This window comes from Anomalospiza imberbis, chromosome 3 (genome assembly GCF_031753505.1).
Source record: "Anomalospiza imberbis isolate Cuckoo-Finch-1a 21T00152 chromosome 3, ASM3175350v1, whole genome shotgun sequence".
Taxonomy (NCBI): domain Eukaryota; kingdom Metazoa; phylum Chordata; class Aves; order Passeriformes; family Viduidae; genus Anomalospiza; species Anomalospiza imberbis.
This window is the reverse complement of record NC_089683.1, coordinates 59,261,624-59,282,840: the sequence shown is the minus strand read 5'-3', so window position 1 is coordinate 59,282,840 and position 21,217 is coordinate 59,261,624. Positions and strand designations below refer to the sequence as shown.

At 36.4% G+C, this 21,217-nt stretch overlaps 1 protein-coding gene and 1 long non-coding RNA gene across 7 annotated transcripts in view; one reads left to right on the top strand and one right to left on the bottom strand.

Moving 5' to 3' along the window:
• Positions 1-21,217, top strand: part of RGS17 (regulator of G protein signaling 17) — a 69,779-nt gene that overhangs the window by 39,528 nt on the left and 9,034 nt on the right. For all 6 annotated transcript variants that reach the window (XM_068184638.1, XM_068184641.1, XM_068184637.1 and 3 more), the window contains exon 2: positions 1,988-2,131. In XM_068184638.1, the coding sequence (XP_068040739.1) occupies positions 2,013-2,131 (119 nt within the window). In that variant the 5' untranslated portion in view covers positions 1,988-2,012. The remainder of the gene's footprint in view (positions 1-1,987; positions 2,132-21,217) is intronic.
• Positions 190-11,651, bottom strand: LOC137470868 (uncharacterized). Its single transcript, XR_010997281.1, has 2 exons — positions 10,905-11,651; positions 190-2,007 (listed from the first exon to the last, which is right to left on the bottom strand). It is a non-coding gene; the product is annotated as an uncharacterized lncRNA (long non-coding RNA).

Genomic DNA, 21,217 nt, shown 5'->3' with positions numbered 1-21,217 from the left:
TATATAGCCAAAATGGTGAAAAAATGCTTGACTTCAGGTACAAAGGCGGAATGAATGGGATTACAGCCCAACAAATCCCTAAATATGGATAACTTACTGGTTTCTGAAACTAATAAATTTTGTTTAGTTTATTTTGTTGTACAAATATTTCTAGAATCACTATCTTACTTAAAAGAAATGAACATTCCATTTGAAAATATCTGGCTTTAATTCCTTTAACTACAGTCATTGCACTTGCTGAAAAAATACCAATTCACAGCATGACACAGCTATCTATGAAATAATTTAACTGCATCATGCACAGTCAGCAGAAGTTCTGCATTGTAATTTGGAGAAAAAGACTTCATACTGTCACTTACTCTCTGAGCTACATATTATGCTTCAACAATTTCCCTTCCTTCCTATCTGTTGAAAAAATATGGGCAGTTATCCAGTTACCCCAGAGCATCCCTTTTAAACCCCAGAGGTTTGCATTTGTCATGAAAAAAAGAGGTGTAGGGTTTTTTTTTTTGCATGTCATTTTAATTTATTATAAACCATAAGTCATATTAATCGCATAAGCAGGTGCAACTACCAGTGATAGTTTAATGGTTCTTCGTTGTTTGATTTGACCAAACACTACAGAAACTAGTTGATCCTACTAAGTGACAGTATGCATGGAAAAGGTAGCTATGCAAGAAGCCAAAATAACCACCAACAATGAGTTTTAGAGCATGGGTTTGAGTTCTGAAGCTTAGTATCCTTGCTGTGTGTGGTTGTGTGTAAGCTGTCTGGAAGGACACTATTGCAGAATAAAAACCTTGGGAGTTTTAGCAACCATGTAAATGATAACTCTCACAGGTGCTGTTTTAGTGCATGTAGAAGAAGTAGCATGTCTCTTGTTTGTCTGTGCATGGTGTACCCAGGTGGCAAATCAATCAGATTTTGCCTTTCCCCGGCACCCCTGGTTGTAGCAGGATGCCCTGGGAATGTGGAGCACAGTGCATGCTGCTCACATCAGGCCATCTCTACCCACTTCTATTTTCTTTTAAACCAAGCTCCTCCCCACAGTAATCTGTTAGTACTTTTCAAAGGCAAAAGTACCAAATTTTACTCTAATTTATGTTTGTACTTGCCGTTACTCTGGGAAACTTAAAGTTGTTGTAGAAAGATGTGAGTCATTAGAAGGATCTTGACATGTAAACCTTCCTAAATAATGTAACTTATCAGTAAATGTTTAACTTCTTTTGAAGACTAGATAATGTATGGTATACTATTTCCAGCTGCATGTTTTAAGTCACTGAGAGGAAAAAAATCTTGGCCTAATAAAATCTAGGAAAAACTGGCAATGAGCAAAGATCTGTGACCAGAAAATAGTCTCAAATGTGGAAAAGTATTTTATAAATACATATTTATTATTCATTTTATTTACCAAGAATAACTGTTAAGTAGCAAGCCTCTAAGTTATGACATAAAAATCTTGGCCCTTACCAGACAGCTGCCCTCAATATAATATCACTTACATCAATTTCATTGGTCCAGCATAGATTAAAGAAGTCAAAAAGTAAAAAAAAAAAAATCAGTTTCCAACTCATGTTGAAGGTGAATAACCATCCTGCTGTATTTTTAGCTGTATATTTAGTACAATGGAAACAGCTGTGATAGTCTTATGGTAAGGAACAAGTCAGTCTCTCTCAAGTGCTACAATAGCTGTATGGCTTGCTGCTAAAAACATTGATAATAAACAGCTCTTTGAGTCCAGCCAAAGCAGTAAGAACGGGCATGATTCAGCGGCACAGGAGCGCAAGCGTGTCACTGAGATCCGCTCTTCTGGAAACTGCTTTTAACACAGCAGATCTATTTCTTGGCTGGCTCAGTTGATGGTCACGTGCTTTTGTTGCCATGTGCTGTGAGAACCAGTTTCATCAGGCTTTGCTGTAGAAATGTGAATGTAATTTATGACAGTCTATAGTAATTCTGTACATCTCTTATGTCTGTGTTCTTATAGCCACTTGGGCACTGAAGTAGCTGAAATGAGAAAGAGGCAGCAGTCACAAAATGAAGGAACATCAGCTGTGTCTCAAGCACCTGGAAACCAAAGGCCCAACAACACATGTTGCTTTTGTTGGTGCTGTTGCTGCAGCTGTTCATGGTATGTCCTGTAGTATATTTGCTTCCATATCCACCACAGGTAAACAATGAGAATGGAAAGCACTGGGAACATGTTAACTTCTGGGAGAGGAGACACAATTGAACTTTTAATTTAAAAATTTGATTTAAATATTCCCTGGTTTGGTTAAACATCTTGTGAGGGGGAAGAGGAAAGAATAGTAAATCCAAACTATATTTATCCTACTTAAGCCATAACTAAATGAGGAAATTTCAAGTAAAACTTGTATTTGTGAGTGAGAGACTCAATAATTAATATTTTTTAGCTTGCATTCAAAATACTTTTTTTCTGCTTGTGCTTTTGATAGTGCAGTTCTCTGCATTCAGGAGAATAAAAGGGATATGGTCATAAATGTGAATATGTGGCGTCCTATTGTATTACTAATATACATTCTGTAAATCTGAAAACATGAGCCTTAAATTCCACTTTTAAATGGAGTGGCATAATTTTAGCAGCTGCTTGTCCCTTCCTCAACAAAGTGTTCACTTGTAAAGTCAAAGATTTAAAGTCAGTTTCAGAAATAGCTTTAAATCTCAGTGTCTTGAGATGCATCAGATCTTTATTTCTTATTTTTATGAACACAGTATTGAAATGTAAGGTAAATGACATGCAGTATTGTTCAGAGACTGTGCATCATATTAACCAGACAGTTCAGGTTGTTTGGAGTCACCATTCCTCTGTGTATCTGTGTTATTTTCACTTCAATCACCCATCTGGCCCCAGTCTAAAACCTGAAGCTATTTTCTTCAGTATATTTAAAAATACATACCAGTATATATGCACTAGGGACAGGTTTTTTTCCAAGATCCTGCCACATCCTGGAGGCTGTGGCAGGGTAGACCTGCCTTAGCTGTTACTTCCAGTTTCACCGGAAGGCAGAGTATATTTGGAGCAAGGATGAGCCAGAGCTCATATTTTACCAAGTTACTTTGCAGTATGTTCAATCCATATTGAGAAATAGGTGGAAGTGAATTAAACAGGAAGTAAAGAGAGGGTGTTTTGTCACTTTTCTTTCTGCTCTGGGACAAGAGCGTGGTATCAGCGGTACTGTTACAGGCCAGACATTCATTTACCACAGTATCCTATTTCAGGAAGTGAACTTTATCAGATGCCACAAGATAAGGATAAAACAAGTAGATATGAGCCTCCTCAAACTACCTACGGTAAAACACCTCACAACAACTGTCAATCTGCAACTTAGGGCTTTCCTGGCCCAGAGTTCCTTTATGTGTGGTTTATAGACCTTGGTGGAATTTTCTTTCTTTAATTTGTCAAACCATTTTCTAAAGCAACTTCCTAAACTCATCTAAAATTTATGCACCCAGGGTTTCCTCTATCAATAAATTTTACAATGGACCTGTGTACTCCCTTTTATTTGTGTTAACCTACTAGAAAATAATTTCATTTGATGCTTCCTTGTTCTTATGTGAAGAACAGTGACTAATCATTCCCAGGATGGTCAAGATTTTACAGAGCTCTCTCATATCTCCCTTCACCTGTTTTGTCTTCCACAGTCTTCTCTATTCCAATCTCTGTGATACAGAAACTGACCCAGATCATGATTTATCCTTGTCTGTCCTATTTACTCACCTACCTTGTGTCTCTATGTACCTTTCTTATTCTACTATTTCCTGTCTGTGTGACTTGATTGGCTTTTGTGATTGAGACATGGGTGCACCATGTTTTGTGTTTGCTTTTGAGTTTTGTTACTAATTCCTAGCACTCTGCTTATTTTTTAACAGTCCCAGAGATGATGTTTTCATGGAATTATCCACCCTGAATACAACATCTCTTTCCTGAATGAAAACAAAACCCATAATTATGCATGTACAGCTAGGGTTGGCTTTTGCCTTGCATGCTAGAATATCAATAATATTCATATAATATCAATAATATTCATATAATATTAATAGTATTCAATAAAATACCCATCTAATTTCTAAAACTTAATGACAACTGATTTCATTTTTTAAGCATGCTGCAACTCAAGAAATCTTAAATTTGACAGATATACTCTTATTTTGAAGCTCCTGTGACCCTTGGAGTGCTTCCAGTCCTTAGAAGGCAATGCCATTATATATGTAAACAGCTTATACATCTTAAACCTAAATTAGAGTAATTATTTAAAACACAGGATGTACCTTCAGCTGCTTTAGTAATTTTTTTATTGTCTTTCAGGGTTTTTCAGGGCTTCAGGGGGATTTTTCTTTGCAAAGTAGATTAGACAGAGCATGGAGAAATCCTGTTAGCTAGTTTTCAAAATTAAGTCACTTTGATAAGTGATCAAAGGAATAGTTACATTACTCATGTTTGCTAAAATCAAAAAGACAGAAAATGTGATGTAGTAAGTATTTTACAGCTTTAACTTCTAAGATTCTGTAGTAGAAATTACATTAGTGGAAAGATGGGACAAAACTTTGAAAAATGCAGTATGGAATGTTTCAGAATCTCAGTTAAAATTAAGTAACTGATTGTGATGCCAAATTTGTTTTGCAAATCAGAACTGTCTGGGAAGAGTACAGGTTATTGTTCTTGCCTCAGTTGTCTACACTAAAAAATTACAAAAATAATAACTTTTGAAAAGTAACTAACTTTATTATTCTCTCATACATAGGGGATTCTAGCTAATTAATTCTCTAGGGTAGTTCTCTGTAATAGAAAAGCCTAATCAACAATTGTCTCTGAACCTGATATAATAGCATGCTTTCCCTAGTTCCATGGGTCTTTTTATTTGAGTAACATTAATTTCTCAAGAGATACCTGTCTGCAAATCTTGCTGGATTCATTAATGGGGAAGACAATGGTCTATAAAGATTAGAATTTTCTTGAGCTTTTTCCACCTGTGTATGATAGCTCTTACATCACTAACCACTTATTGCCTCAACTTCTTCACCATTCACAGAAATGGGAGGAGTATGTGCAGATTTTATTTAAAAAGTATCCCTTTTTAATGTTCAAAGAGTTAGTTTAGTAGTTCCTATACCCAAATAAATCATTAGAATTCTGAAAATATCTTTTGTGAATCATGTGGTGCTTGTTTTCTTATGCTCTACCCCATGTTAAAATCAGAATAGGCATTAACACTTCTGTTTGCACAACGGCATAGGCAAGTATTCACATCTTTGTTTGGGGAAATAGTATCTTGCCTAATAGACACTTGTTAAGAGCAAAAAATTAGAGAAATTATTTGGTACATCTTATTGAAACCCTTTTTTGTTGTTTTTTTTAATATATATTTCTTAAAGATAACAGCTATTTGAAGGACTTCTCTACTGTTATGGGATAATCCTTGTAGGTAACTCAGACCCAGGCTGATGCTTACTCCTCACCAATAGGATGGAGAAGAGAATTAGAGAAGTGAAAGCGACAAAACTCTTTCATAGAGATAAAGAGTTTAATTGATAAATCAAAGCTGTGTGCACAAGTAAAGCAAAAAAAAAATTCATTCACAGCTTCTCATCAGTTCAGCCATGTCCTGGAAAGCCATGGTCCATCACGTGTTACAATGACTTGGGGAAACAGATGCTACAACTCTCAGCCTCCATCCTTGCTTTTTCTTCCACAGCTTTTATTGTAGATCCCAATGTCATATGGTATGGAATATCCCTTTGGTCAGTTGTGGTCAGCTGTCCCCGCTGTGTCTACTCACAGCTTCTTATGCACCCCCAGCCAGTGACAAGCCCACTGACGAGGCAATGTGAGAAACAGAGAAATCCTTGATGCTGTTCAGTGACTGCTCAGCAGCAGCTATAATATTATTGTGTTTTCAATACTGTCTTGGTCAAAAATCCAAAACATAGCATCATAAGGATCCCTATGAAGAAAATTAACTCCATCTCAGCCAGACTCAATACATCTATTGGCACTGATAATTGTCAGGACAGTAAATTGCTCAGTTTACAGGGACAAAGCAAGATTTATTACCAAGGTTTGCTCAGATTAAAAAAGAATGGAGATTAACAGGACTATCAAAATGGCTATTTAATTTTAATAAGTATGCTCATGACATTGCCCAACTAGTTTAAGCTCTGAACTTGTTTCTGAGTACAAGTAGTGAAGGAAACACTCGTCCTCCTCAGTGGAAAAAAATAAAGTGCTTCTGAAGTTCCCAACAGGAAACACTTGTCCCCTTACAGCCGAAGCAGATGATACATCCCTGTGAAGATCTGTAGACCTTCCTCTCTTCACTGACCAGACATAGACATTAGGCACTCATTTCAGGAAGACTGCCTAATTAAAGTAGCTAATAGACAAGTACCAGTCATGTACCTATGGTCTTGGACTGAATCACCTCATGTCTTAAGCTTCTGCAAAGCTCCATTTCAATAGGGGACGGAAGAATGTGCTTCTTTACGAGGCATAATTTCAATTACTTGGGTACCCTGAAACTTGCAATATTTGCAGTAAGTCTTCTAACATGACAGTCGATAATTTCCTCAATTATGTTTTCTCCAGAGAGTTGCCCATTTAGTACTTAGAGATGTGACTTTATAGTTTTGAGCTCACTTTGACAAGGTTAGAGGAATAAGCCTGCTATTTCACTTCCCCAATATTATTTAGAAATCCATTACTCCAGCTTCCTGAGCAGACATGAAACTAGTTGTTTTCTTGCAAATACTTGTAAATTACATTCTTCAAAAAAACTCTTCAGGCACTAGCACAGTGATGTTGGCTTTTCTGCCAGTTTTACTTTTCTTTCTCCTTTGTCTCCTACCCAGAGCAGGAGTAATATCTTTTTATTCCCTCTTTCATAAGGTGGTCAGTGAATTTGAAAACTGGGGCACACTGATGCCCAATAATCTGTCTCTTTTTTACTGTACACAGAAGCCTCAGAAGGGGTCTGACATCTACCCTGCAAGAGACCTTAGCAGTATGGCAGTCTGGGGGACATGAAAAGGCTTCCAGAGGATAGGTAAAGATGATCACTTAGCTTCACTTGTAGCTCAATTGGAGTGAGTGAGCTGAAAGGCCTTTACCCAAAAATGTAACCATTAAAACTGCAGAAGACTTGTGGAAGAGAGTTTCCCACACACAAGAGATCCCAGGGAAGATAGGGTATTTGCCATCTTGGCAGTAAACAAGAGTTGCTCTTGGCAAGAAACCTCTCTCCTCAGTTCTTATAACTTGTCTATGCTGTAAGTTACTCTGAAATTTCTTCCTGATGATGTTGCTACACAAATATTTTTCTTTATTAAAGGGAACATTTTCCTTGCAAGAGTTTCACAGTTTACTTGGGCCTACAAGAAAATATTTCTGTCACTTATTCCATGAATATGAAATGGCAGACACAGTTCTAAGAACAATTTTAAATTGCATTAATACTTGTTCTCTATGGGGTTCAGTGTTGTCCTCCTAATAAATAGTGTGCTCTAAATGAAAACAAACCAAAACAAAAAAAAAACACTTTTTTTTTCTTTTTTTTTTTTTTTTGCACTTCCCACCTCTCTAGTACTTTGAGAAGAATAACATTTTCCTGGCATATTCAATCTTAGTTTGTTATCAAAATATTGTGCCAAGGCTTTGCATGAGTCTATACAAGAAAAAAAAAATGAAATACATTATAGCCACATGTTCATAAGTATGTCAAAAACAAAACCCATATCTTTTTTCCCATGCCCGTCTGCTGCAGAACTTTTAGACTAGGAGCAGATTAGAGGTGGACTGGTACAAAAAAGTCACCCAGGCTCCAGGATTTTGTTGAAGCTTCTGGCAAGAAAAGAAAATCTTTATCTTTGAAACAAAAGCACTGATTTTGATAAATGTATTTTGGCTTTTAATTTTGTTTTTAATTCTTCTTTTTCTTCCTGAACACATAGGACAGCACATCTGAAACTCAGTTCTCTGTGTTTTACCTTTTCATCACATCACATCTGTAAAAAAGCAAATATGGAAAAGTGCATCAGGAATTTTTTTTACTCTAGTGCAAAATACAGAAGTGCAGGCTACTGTACTCTATTTTACTGAAATAGAAGGTGATATTTTTAAAAATATTTAATGGGAAAAGATGTTCCAATCTGAACCTTTTTATACTTTAAAATATCACAGAACACCCTTATATTTTTACCACTTTCTATTGCAGAGGTCAAAGATGAAAACAATCCATCTCTTTCCTGGAGAATAATTTATTCTGCGGGAGAGAAGGCTTAGGAACTTGTACTTTGTGCAACTATGGGATAGTATCATCTTATTATCAGAGTGCAATGGGCAGTACTGGTGCTTTCTTAGGAAAGTAGCACCAGTTCTTTGATGGGTAGTATTTAAAGCTGGATAAAATAAGCTTTAAATAGTATTTAAAGCTGGATAAGCTACTGAGCATGATATTCATGAAAATCAGTCTTAAATCACCTTGTCTTTAAATCTATGTATCCTCAGTGCTGAACCCATGAGAGAAAGCTGGCAGACATTCCTGTTGTCAATGGAATGCACCATGGGGTGAGTGTGGACTGAGGATTTAAATATCTAGTCCTCAGAAATGGGCCTCTCAAGGTTCCCTGAGATACTTAAAATAAAATAATTAAATTCTCAGCATTTGTAAAAATAATCAGAATACACACTAAAAATAGCTTGTCAAGTTGGTTTTTTATCATACTTCTGTAAGTTAACAGTGCTTATTAAATACTACCCAGGAAAAGCATTTTTTTCCCTTTAAAGCAAAATAAAAGGATGATCTCTAAACTGGAAAAAAAAAATCAGAGCAGGAAAGCATGTCTTCCTAATAAGTATGATATGTAATAAGCTCTTTCTTCTTTACAATTAAGACAGGGGAAGTGATTTTGCTGGAAATTTATGGAAGTTTACATCCTCAGGGGAGGCTGGAGACAGGTGGCTCTGTGCATGCTTGTTTTCACAACTCTCCTAGGGCAACACAGCCTGACTTGCCAACCTCTGGGCTTGTACCCTTCTGTGACACTGGTCCAGATTGTCAGTGTTAGCCTAATAATTCCTGGAAGCCTGCTCTCTCCTTGAGCCAGACCACAAATTTACCTCATATGGGATTCAATACACAGCTAATCTCAAAGCTCCAGAGCTGGCAAGTAAAGGCAGGTTTGACCACTTCTTCCACCTCCCTGTGAGGCAGATGTGAAATGCTGCCTTTTCAAAAGAGAGGGCCACATTTCTTTGCCACAAGGTGCAAAGGAAGGTGGGCTCACAGATATGCTAACTGCTCCTAACTACTAATCTATAATTTTTCTTGCATCAGCTTCAACAGAGTAAGATGCGAATGCAGGAAAATAAGATGGTAATGGCAAACCAAAAGGACTTTAGAAATAACATTTACAGAAAACAAAAATTAAATGTAAAAACAACTAAAGGAATCTTTAAGTTAACCTATTCAATGTCATGAGAGCCTGCCTTGGTCAGTATGGAGCCCTCTTCTGAATCAATCAAATATATCTCACCTCCCCTCATCAGAAAGCAGCTAAAAATCCCTTAACCCAAGCTAATGTACCACCTTTTGTCTTCTTTCTTCTTCTCAGCCTCTTGCCACATACCTCCAAATTCGTGTTGGAGCACAAGCTCTTGCACAGCCTTGGAGTAGGAGCAAGGACAGTGAGCCACCAGCTCCCACAGCAGAAAGGGGCTTCCACAAGAAATTTGCCAAGAAATAGATTTGATGCAGGCCATTGCTTTCTGGGACATGTAAAGTAAATTAAAATCATGACCTTCTCTGGGAGAAAGCTGTAAGCTACATACTGCATTTATTTTGGCAAGTGGTGCAAAGGGGTAATCACTAAAATGCTGCCAGTCTGCCATGAAATCATGGTGGAAGCACAGATACACAAGACACTACACAGATATTCAGCATATATAAATAATTCTAAATTAGTTTCCAACCAAGAACCTTAGTTGGAAAAAACTTTCAACACTGTAAACTAAGTCCATGCAAACTGATAAATGTTTCTATTTTCAAAGGTATGAGGAAAACTTGTTTCTCCCCATAATAAAATAATAAAAATAGAAGGCTAATGCGAAGAGTGGAGTGACAGCTTCTTCTGCAGCTGGTCTGTTAACTTTCATCGCAAGCCAGTGTAGAATCCTCATTAACATCAAAATCAGCCCTGGGCTTTTTGTGCCAAGCTTTCCTAATGTCAGGATTTTATTCTTAATAATTTAAACTTTGAAAGTTCATTTCATTTTGAGAAACAGATGGAGGCTCATTTGTTTACTGATATTTTTTCCCATCTGTGATAACACAAGCAGGTTAGAGAATGAGTAGACTGTAAACATAATAGACTAGCAAATTTTAAATAAATGTTTCTGGAGATTCACAAATAAAATGCAGATTCCTTTGTGTGTAGTACTACTAAGACACAAACCCCTGATCAGTCTAACTGCAGAAAATAGTCCTATTTCAAGGAAACATTTCTGTAAAGAAAATTACAGTGAAAAAAAAATTAGAACTGCAGTTCTTCTAAATTGAAAAATAAATACATGCTCAGAGGGGATTTGGGATTACACATGGCTCATTCTAATTCTGTGGTGCAAAAGATACCAACAGTAGCTCCTTAGAAGGAGAGAGCAGACTAAATCTAGTTAACTTTAGAAAATTATCTTGATTCTGTCCTAGCACAGCACACAAGAGTGTATTCAGGGACAACTGCTCTTGAGGAGACTGGAGGGAGAGAAAGCAGTGGCAGACTCACTTCCACTGGTGAAAAGCAGCTTGATGCCTCCTCTGAGGCTGTTTAAGAGATGGATTGCTTCAGAGCATCAGCATCTTGGCTCTCCCTCACCCCTCATACCCGCTTTCCACCTGCCTGTGCCAAAATGCTGTTCAGCTTGGTGTCTGTGGAACACTGGCTGGAGGAAGATTCATAATGTCATGACAGATTTTCTGTCACCAGAGCACAGCTTGACTGTTGCTGTGGAGAAAATAAAAAAACTTAAGGAGTGCCGAGAATGCCTGAGTCCAGCTTATGCTGTGAATTACAGATATTAGGAGTTTGGAGCCTTTGAAATCTCCCCTGACAGGGCTGCTTTTGGTTTTCTTATGACAAATTTGTAGTATTTACACAAAGATGCATTAACTCAAAAGTCCATGGAAAACCACATAAACAGTGAAGTATGTTAAAGGTCAAAATGGGTCTGAGATCAAAATATCACCTGAAGTAAGGCATGTTGATAGATGGTGACATTTTAAAGGTGCTAAAGTCCCCTTGCAGACCCTCTGAACTTTATTCATTGTGAAATAATAAAAACTTTAATATTCAACATGCAAAAACAATAACAAAACACCCTTATCCAAGTTAAATACATTGACAGTGTCTATGCCACTAAGAAAACTAAGCAGGGCCAGGGTCCAATGGGCTACAGTCGGCCTGTACAGTAAATTGTTAGCAAGTGCTAACTCCCTGGCAGAGATTTGGCCAGTGCCAAAGTGCAATCTCAACCAATGGCCTGTGGCAGAAACCCTGTTTTGGAGAGGGGCTTTAGTGGACTGGGGCTATGTGGTGCCAGTCAACCTCAGGACTCTCACAGAACATTTCATCTGCAAGAATAAATGCAGATAAAAGAATGCAGCCTGTATTTCCAAACCAAAAGGGAAAAAAATAGGCTACTAAAATCTGTCAGCAGCAGAATTTCCATCTTGCATAGGTTTATTTTTTAACTGTGCATAAATCCAAATCGGTTTAAAATGCCAGTTAGAACAGGAATAAACATCTAGTGCTTTAAAGAGGAAAAAATGAGAATATTTCATGGAAATTAGTCTGAGCCCCTAGTAGGAAGCACTTATTAGATGGAGATCCTCTCACTAGAAAAGTGGGTAAGACATTAATTATGTGAGTCAGAAAGGCAAAGGAGATACGAGTCTTGTCTAGCCACCCTTAATAATTCCACAGCACATGTATTTGTCTAGATGGCAGCTCTGGTTCTTCTGAAATACCTGGCTGAAGGCTGGATACTGGCAGATGCTGAGCACCCATTATGAAGGAATGAGTAATTTCAGTTCTTGTTGACATCCATGCTGAAAGTGCTTCCCAGCTGAGGGCCTTGTCTAACAAAATTTGGAAACCAGCACGAACAAAACAGATGTTTTAATATACAAAGACTGGCACAGAGGGTCTCAGTCCTGTTTGTTATCTGGAAGAATGTAAAGTGAATCCCCCATCTCACTTGACTGTGATGTGGATAAGTGTAAACTAGTTTAGTCCTGGCTAATTTCACAAAATATGGTGTTCATAAACATCATAGTAGGAACTATCATTTGAAATTTCCTAAAGCTCTCTTTCACTGGATTACTTTGCAACACCTTATGATAACAAAAATGTGACTTTAGTATGACTATTTCCAGGCATCCCTTCCCATTTGGAAACTACATCTAAATCTATGGAGTCTATCTTATCTAAGTAGTGGCCCTTATTCAAGCTCAATTCTTTACTGTTGCTCCTACTTTAATATCTGAAAATTAAGAGTAATAAAGAAAAAGCCACTACAGAAACTGAGACTAGGCTCATTTATCAGAATTAGTTGAGACCAATAGATTTGCTTGCTAGTGATTTTTATTCATCTAGCTACCCGTTGAAGGGATACAATTTCCATTTCTTTGAACAGTACAAAACTGTCACTTTTAATTGTCTCAAATACATGAAGGAATCATTTGCAAAATAGCTGTAGCCAGGAGTAAGGATGCTGCAGATTGTCTAGTAATTAAATGTATCCATCATAAAAATGGAATATGAATGGTAATATTATTCTGAAGGAAGGAATGAAGCTGACAGCCAGACTAGCAATCTGTTGGGTGACCTGACAAGAGAAATACATCCTTAAGTTGAATATTGCTTAAAGCAGAAACCATCTCTAAACTAATGGAAGAAAGCTAGAGTAACTCCACTAGAAATCATTGGTAAGCAAACTTCAGCAAGCCTTGGGTTTCTTTCCTGTACAAAAATTACATTCCACGTATGAGAACAAAAATCTCAAAAAAATATCCTAGAAAGGACTAGCAGTTTAACAAAAGTTGTAATTACTTCTGTTGTGGCTCTCATTATGTAAAGTAATATAATCTCTTTCAGCTTAAATCCAGCAGAAAGTATATTTTCTTACAGATTTTCAGAAGAACAAAATATTATAAGTTAAAAAAAGTTTAGGAAAGTCATATTGCTTTGCATCACTAGTTCTTTCCTCTCTTGCACAGTTACAAATTTTGCTCTGTGTTAGTCTAAGTTTGAGGGAGATATTGTCCTTTATTTCAGAAGTTCAAGTACAGTGCACATTGGTAGTTTCCATCTGCCTTTGAGCTCCTGCTGAGCTGCAGTATCTGCAGGTAGGAAGATTAAATAAGTCACACAAGAGCAGAGGAAGAAAATAACACATTCTGCAAGGCTGTCCATTAAAAGGGCCAGTCTTCTTTCACATAACATTTAACCTGAATTGACCTTGAGAACAGTTCTCTCCTTCACTCTGAAGTCATCCTGAAATGTAAATATAATTGCAATTTTTAAGTAGCCCCCCAGAATATTCTTCAATTGCAGTCTCTTTTTAAATTTGTTGTTTGTGGCACTACTGGCCATGCTTGGAGTACTGTATCCAGATCTGGGTTCTTCAGTGCAAGAGTCCTGGGTATACTGGAGATTCCAGCAAAGGGCCTCTAAAATGATTAAAGGACTGGAGCTCCTCTCCTGTGAGGAAAGGCTGAGACACCTGACATCATTCCACCTGGAGAAGAGAAGGTTCAGAAGGATCTTATCAATATGTATAAACACCTGAAGTGAGTGAACAAAGAAGATGGAGCCAGAGTGTTTTCAGTGGTGCCCAGTGACAGGACATCAGAGACAAGGAAAACAAGCTGTAACATAGGAGGTTCCCTCTCAACATCAGGAAACACTGAACTCAGAGCACTGAACTCAGTTTTAAGACTGAATCTCAGATCTTAAATTTTTGCAAAATATTTCTGAGGGTCTTTCTGAGTACTTTAGGAGAAGTACTTTAGGAGGTTTTTTATCATTTTTTGATAAAAAACCTTTTATCAAGGTTTTTCCAGCAAGTTAGTTTTTCTATTACTAATACACTTCAGAATATTTTTTAAAAGACAAAAGAATAAATATAAAAATTACATCAAATATTACTTTGCAAATATCAATCTATGATGGAAGAAGCATTGACATGTGGATTTTTATTTCTACAAGGCATTGCCTTCAAATTTTTCATGGGGTCCAAAAGGAAAATGTAGTTTGGACAAATTTGACAATTTGTCTGCCAAACATTCACTAATTTCAACTTTGATGGAAAATACAGAAGGAAAATATAACTCATGGCTTTATAAAGAGACTTAAAATGACTGTCCCTTATGAAGAGAAAAGGTTACCAGATTTTATGTCTATTCGATTTTAAAATATTAAATATACAGGAAAGGGAAGAGAGTGAAACACTGCAGATTTGCTAAATCCTTTTAAGTACTTGCTTTACAAAGCACATCCCTCTATGACTTACTTTAGTTTAGTTTACTCATATTTCAGTAAGGATGATCTACCTTTACAGTGCCATGTGGGATGCAATTTAATAACCTTATATAATGATCTTACATAAACTCCATCTTGGCCAAGACTTCCTATTAACAAAGGGATAATTATACTCTTAAGCAGTAGATCATTTGGGTTCAATTCTGCTTCTGCTCACTCTGAGGAATAGCACAACATAATACTACCAGGACAGAGCTGAACGTCTTAAATGACTAGACCTTAATAGCCTGAGGTGCTCCAGATATCTTGAACTGTGGTTTCCACAAATCTCCTTTTTCTTTTATGGTTTATAGTTGAATCTATATTGACTTTTGACCAATTAGGCTGAATGCTGCACAGTATTAAGAAAGCACAGCAATTGAAAACCAGTAAGAAATCAAACCCACACTCTCCCACATTCAAAGTATGGCAGAAAGATACAATCTCAAATGAACTGAGAAGTTTCTTATTTTTCATGGGAAAGTTCACAGCTCTCAACATAGATGATCTGGCCTTATAATAAACCTTTGAACAAAAGAACTCACAGAACTTAGTCCAGGTTTGCAAAAGGAAGAAAGGTAGGACCCTATTCATCTGTAGTATTTTAAAGTGCATTTCCTTCTGAACTCTTAAATATCTCACAGGGCTAAAAGCTATTCCTTCACACAGAAAAGTTGAAATAGCACTGCAATAGCAGCACTAAAGAACAAACGCAGGAGAATAGGCAATGATTCTTTCAGTCACCCTGGATTGCTGATACAGCATTGGTGTCAGAAATAAGACAGTGAATGGGCCAAGATACCAATCTGTAGGCACAAAAGATTTTGAGTACATCTCTATTTCTGTGTCCGCACACTCCAGAGCCATACTGTCAATGCTACTCTTCTAGAAATCTCAAGATTGTTTTAGGGAAGCAAGGATACTTCAAATACAAAAGACAAATGCATTTTTTTGCTGTGCTTTGGGATTTAAATGCTGTAAGGAATTATTCTTCACACTTCTCTCCATAGCTCTTAGTATAAACACAATTCTGAGTGAAAAATGGAGATGCTGTTTGCAGCACTCTGAGAGATGAGGCTTTAACAAACACTCCATGTATCATGAAGTTAAGAGTTATAGCTGCTGGATTTCCTGATTAGCTGTTTTCTAAAAAGAAAATCTTTTGTCTCATAATCAGAAAGCCTGCTGGAAAAGAAATCTGCAATGACAGAACATAATTTTTCTAAAGAGCTTCTTAAAGTTAAACACAATATTTCATTTTAATCTATTATTTTACTACATTAACTAGAATTACTCACAAAAGAGTAGTAAGAATAATGGTAATTAGCAATGAATAAAACCAGGACAACTGATGATTTAATTTTAAATTGTAATGATAATTATTTTTAGACCTATCAAAAGCAGTTATGAAATGTCATCAAACTTTTCCACAAACACTATTTTGTTAGAAACTCAATTCAGAAATAAATTAATTTTAACTATCAAATCTGTGCAAAACACAAACTCAGTTCCATTCAGTTGCATTCTCCATAAAACCCTGGTGGAAGGGCATGTGAAACAGCTTCTGCATCCATCCTGGGTAGGAAAAATCAGACCAGAAAGTTTATACCTTGGGCTCCTGCTTGGACCACAGGATTTATGGTATGCAGAAATGTGCTCATGGGAGCCAGAAGTCTGCCTCCATTTAATATTACTAGATCCTGAGCAGAGGATCATAAGCTTTTTCATTGAAAGAACATTCATGGCACATAGAAGTGCCCAACTGTCTGTTACAGACTGTTTCTCAACTGTGTGCTCTTCAAACAGAGATAAAAAAAGGGGGAAAATATGAACTACAACACTACACACACTTCAACATAAACTGAATCAAGGGGGAAAATACAATGAAGAATAATTGGGAAAGAAAAAATTGTAGACTTTCTAGCCATTGGAAGAGACAAAGCATTGGAAGAAACAAACCACTTATTTTATCTTACTTTTTGTGACCTAAGAGAAAAAAAAAAAAACAGGCCAGTTATTACTGCAGCTCTTGTAGTTAAAGGCTAAAACAATGAGATTACACTGTAAGCTGAACAAAGAGCTGGGAGGTTTGTGACCACATTCCTCACCTGATGCTTTGAAATACTGGTGGCATTTTAGCTGTATTACAAAATCTCTAGGATGGTTAACTTGCAAATATTTGCATTATTACAAAATAAAGAATTGTTTGGGGTTTTAGTTACATGAGGTAAGACTCACAGAAGCAGATGTCAAGTTTACAAACACATATTTTTTTCTGCTCTAAAACAGCTGACTCCAAGTTGGAGTCTATGCTTGTTTGTTTTTTTCTTTTAAAAATAATTTGGATCATACATGCCTCTTGCACCATCTTATTACCTAAGGCAAATGTAACTCTGGCACTCAAAAGACTCAGCACCACAGGTACCTGGACTTTTTGAAAGGAGTTTATAGTTTCAGTGGACACTGCCAAGTGGGCTGATTATAGCCTTATGGTAATTGTTGGCTTTGCCCCAACAGACTGCTTTCCTATGTCAGTCTGCTAAACACAATCTCATCATTTATTTTTAAGCACAAGACAATTTATTTTTTACTCAGAATAAGATGTAGCTATTTTTCATGAAATTTCTAACTTGTTTTCAATATAAAATTTTACATCCTACATTTCTTTATTGAATTCAGTGAAGAGCTGTAAATCATTATCTTGTTAAAAACTTGGATTGACACTAATGAAAAAAAACTTTCATTTTTTTTGATCTGTTTCTTATTTGTAAAAAAAAATATTATGTTCTGCTGACTGAGTTAAGACCTTATTCTGATCAGTTCAAGCACATGATTCCATCAGCTCTTGACCACCATTTCCCTTCAAAATCTCTCACAGACTACCAAAGCAGACATATGAGAATAACAAGTTTACTACACATCACTTGTGTTCATCTTGCAAAAACCTCCAGGCATCCACGCAAGCCTCCACTCTAGAATTCATTTGTTGCCACAAATTTGGCTGACATTTTGAATATACTGGTGTTATTGGAAGAGTAGTAGAGCTTTAGTCTTTCTTGCTATTCTTACAAGGACATAAACTCAGGGTCAGATAAGAGATGGATCAACTTTCTCTCTAATACAGCCAGGGACTTGAAGGATATACTGCAAGTTTATCTGATCCTATGAAAATGTCTAGTACATGGCATTCCCTCTTCATAAAAATAATTATTCTAGGTCTAGTTTTTTCTCAGAATAATCATCCTGGATATTATTCACTTACTGTAACAAAAAAGTGAATCCTTTCCTTAACTTTAATAGAAGCAAGTTTTTTACTCTTTACCTCAGTTTAAAAAAAAAGCGCTATCAATTGGATAATATTGTTCATGTAACATTTTGTTCTCATCCTATTTTTGTGACATTAAAAGGGAGATAGAAGACAATGATTTGAGATTAACATTGCTGTATTGTTCTTTATGAAAGGATCACAATAATATTGCAATTATTTTTCATTATTATTGCTTTGCAAAGTGTAGCAAAATCATCATTCTCTGTGCATAAACAAACACAGTCTTGACTAGTATTCAATGACGTCAAGCTTAAATATTCCAGATGTCAGAAAAAAATGAGGTGACAAAATGATTTTGAGTCATAAGTTAAATCAGGTTTCATAAAAGAAATTGAAGAATCTCAGTATAGTTGTCTTTTCCATTATCACACAGCATATGGGATATTGGGACTACAGCTATCTCTGACATCTAACAGAGCATGCCTCAGCATTTAGGAGTGAGCTTCTGAATAGAATTGTGTGAACAATTGATTTTTCAGCGACTGACTTTTGAACCACAGTGTTGAGAACAGTTTGATCAGATTGAACTACAATCAAAAATTAAAAAGATACTAGCATGCAGGGTTTTTTGCATCTGAAATAAAACCAGAAAAAATATTTGTTCATATAGCATGCTTTAAGCTAAATACTTGTAATAAAAGGAAAGGAATCAGAGACCAGGGAGATCAGCAGGAGTACTATATCCAGATCTGGGTTCTTCAGTGCAAGAATCCTGGGTATACTGGAGATTCCAGCACCCATTTTGAATTGAAAAGTGAAGGTATTTACCCAGCTGGCAAAAGATTGAGAAAAAGATGGGCACCAATACTAAGAGTTTCCAAAACCATCTTCCCCTCCTTTCAGGAAAATGCACTAAACATATGTTCTTGTTTTAATGTGTAGTAATTTGTTTGTTTAAAGGCTTTTCCTCTTTGAATCAGAAGAAAAAATATATTTCCTATCTGAATCTATCTGGTAAATTTGGTAAATTGTGTTTTTCAAGACTTTTGGGGAATGGTCATTTTACATCATCTACCACTGTAATTTTAAAATCATAATTAAATCTTGATCTCTTGATGTCTTTTGTGGGGAGAGAGTTGTTGGGGTTTTTTTAGAAAGCTAAAAATATGATGTCTCTTGATCTGATGCTAATAAAAATTTCTAGGAATAGCATAGGGTGAAGTGCAGTGCCAGTGAGATACATTCATTCAAAGGGTCGATCAGTGAAGGAAACCTATCAGCACATCTGTTATCCAGAGAATCTTATCTGAATATTGATTTTCATGTGAAAACAGAATTCTGTCTTCAGATTATGTATGAACAATTGACTTAATGTGACCTTTGACCTAGAATAAAGAAGATTTTTCTGTTACATTTGTGGCTTGAGGGCTCATGGTCCTACTGCATGACATAAACAGATCCAGCCTAAAATACAGTCACTGCCCAGCAGACTACAAATTTCAGCCAAAAAGAAGAAACTGAGCACAGATCTCCTAAACGGCCAACCCAATAGCCATTCACAGTGTCCCAGTTTGATTTCTACTCATCTGCATGGCAGTACAAAAAAACACCATTAAGGCAAGAGGTTTTAATAGCCACATTATCTTCAGTACCAGACCTAATTGCAAAATACTGTGAGGATATATTGCATATGAGGCACATAACAGAAAATCCCTGAATGAATAGGACCTGGTCAGCCATGCATGGGCAGAATATTAATCCTGGCACCTCTCACAATGGCATGGTTTTCTTGCCATAATGAAAACAGTATTTTCACCAATCTACCAGATTTAGGCTACTGGTATATGAGAACGTGACTCTTGGGAACCAATTAAATACCATTTATTTACTGGATATGCAGAGAATGAAAGATCAGGTGCAAACTATAAATTACCTTCAGTTTCTTAAAGGCAGTAGAAAGTAAGTGCAGCAGTAGGGATGCAACTTGTGAAAAGGCTAAAGCCCTCAGCTGGAGGAAGAGTCAGTGAGATATTTGCTCTTAAATTAGTTCAACTCTTGATGATTCTATGCAATTAACTTGGCTTTTTTATCTTCTCATGCAATAGGGTGCTTCAATACCAATTTAGCTACATAATTACTACACAGAATAAGTACTTAATTGCTTAACTTGAATATTAACAGCCAAATAATAGCAGCTAAATAAATAAAGATCAGTTTTCTAAATCCCAACAGTACCCCCAAAACCACATCAGCTAGAAACCTGGACACACTCACCCTTATTTGTGGTCATATGTTCAATATGTATGCTTCTTCAAGTAGTCCCTGATCATTAACTTTTTTACTTATAAAGCATGTGAATTTGAAAAATAGAAATAGCTTCACTCCAAGCAGAAATTACTCATAATAATACTGTTGCAGTAGTTGAAGAAACTTACTGGTTTTGTAACAGTCAAGAACCCAAGATATATTTGAAAGGTACATTGAGCTCAGGCCACTGAAGTATTTTTTACTATACTCTCCAGAGCAATAACATCAGCATAGAAGTGGGCAGAACAAACCTTCCGTATGAACAGAGAACAAACTCATACTAGCACTTTTCATTTAAACTCTGCCTTTAGACATCCCAAACTCTCCCTTTTTAAGGCATTAGTAGTTTTGTTGTGTTTTTATCATGGGTAATTTGCATCTCTGAATTTTAAAGATATCTGCTGGGTATATTCCAACTAATAAATAATAATAGCACCAAAGATGTTAGTTTGCATCAGATGTCTCTCTAGTGCACCTCCCTTTCATTTAACTATTTTTTGGTAAGATGTATCAGCAATTTCTTTACTTAAACCCTTAACTAAGATAATTTTGTTAATCTTTAGCCTGTTACTTTTAGTCTGTCTAGTGTTACACTGTATAGCATAATACTTCTGACACAGACAGCTAGCTTCAGTGATGGATTAATGTATCGGTGACATCAGCTCCAGGTATGCAGAACACTTTTGCTGCTGCAGACTGCTTGAATTCCACGGAGAAACGGGAACAGATAGGGTGTTTCCAGCTGAATACAACAACATAGGAAAGAGGAGTGCAGTGTTGTCATTTCAAGTTAAAAGGTAGCAATCTGTTATTGTGATCAGTTACTTAAAGGCTGCTTTCAAGCTAGCTTTGCAGTCAAATATGCTTAAATATTTCTTTTTCTAAGAGATCCAGATCCTTGAGTGAAAACAGAACATACCTCAATTGAGTGTACTTCAGTATAAAAATGATGGTTTCATTCACAGGAAAAACATATCAAAAATAACATATCTGATGAAACTCTAGCCTTGACAGATGTAGATAAATAAAAGTTGAAATGTAGTGCTAGTTTTG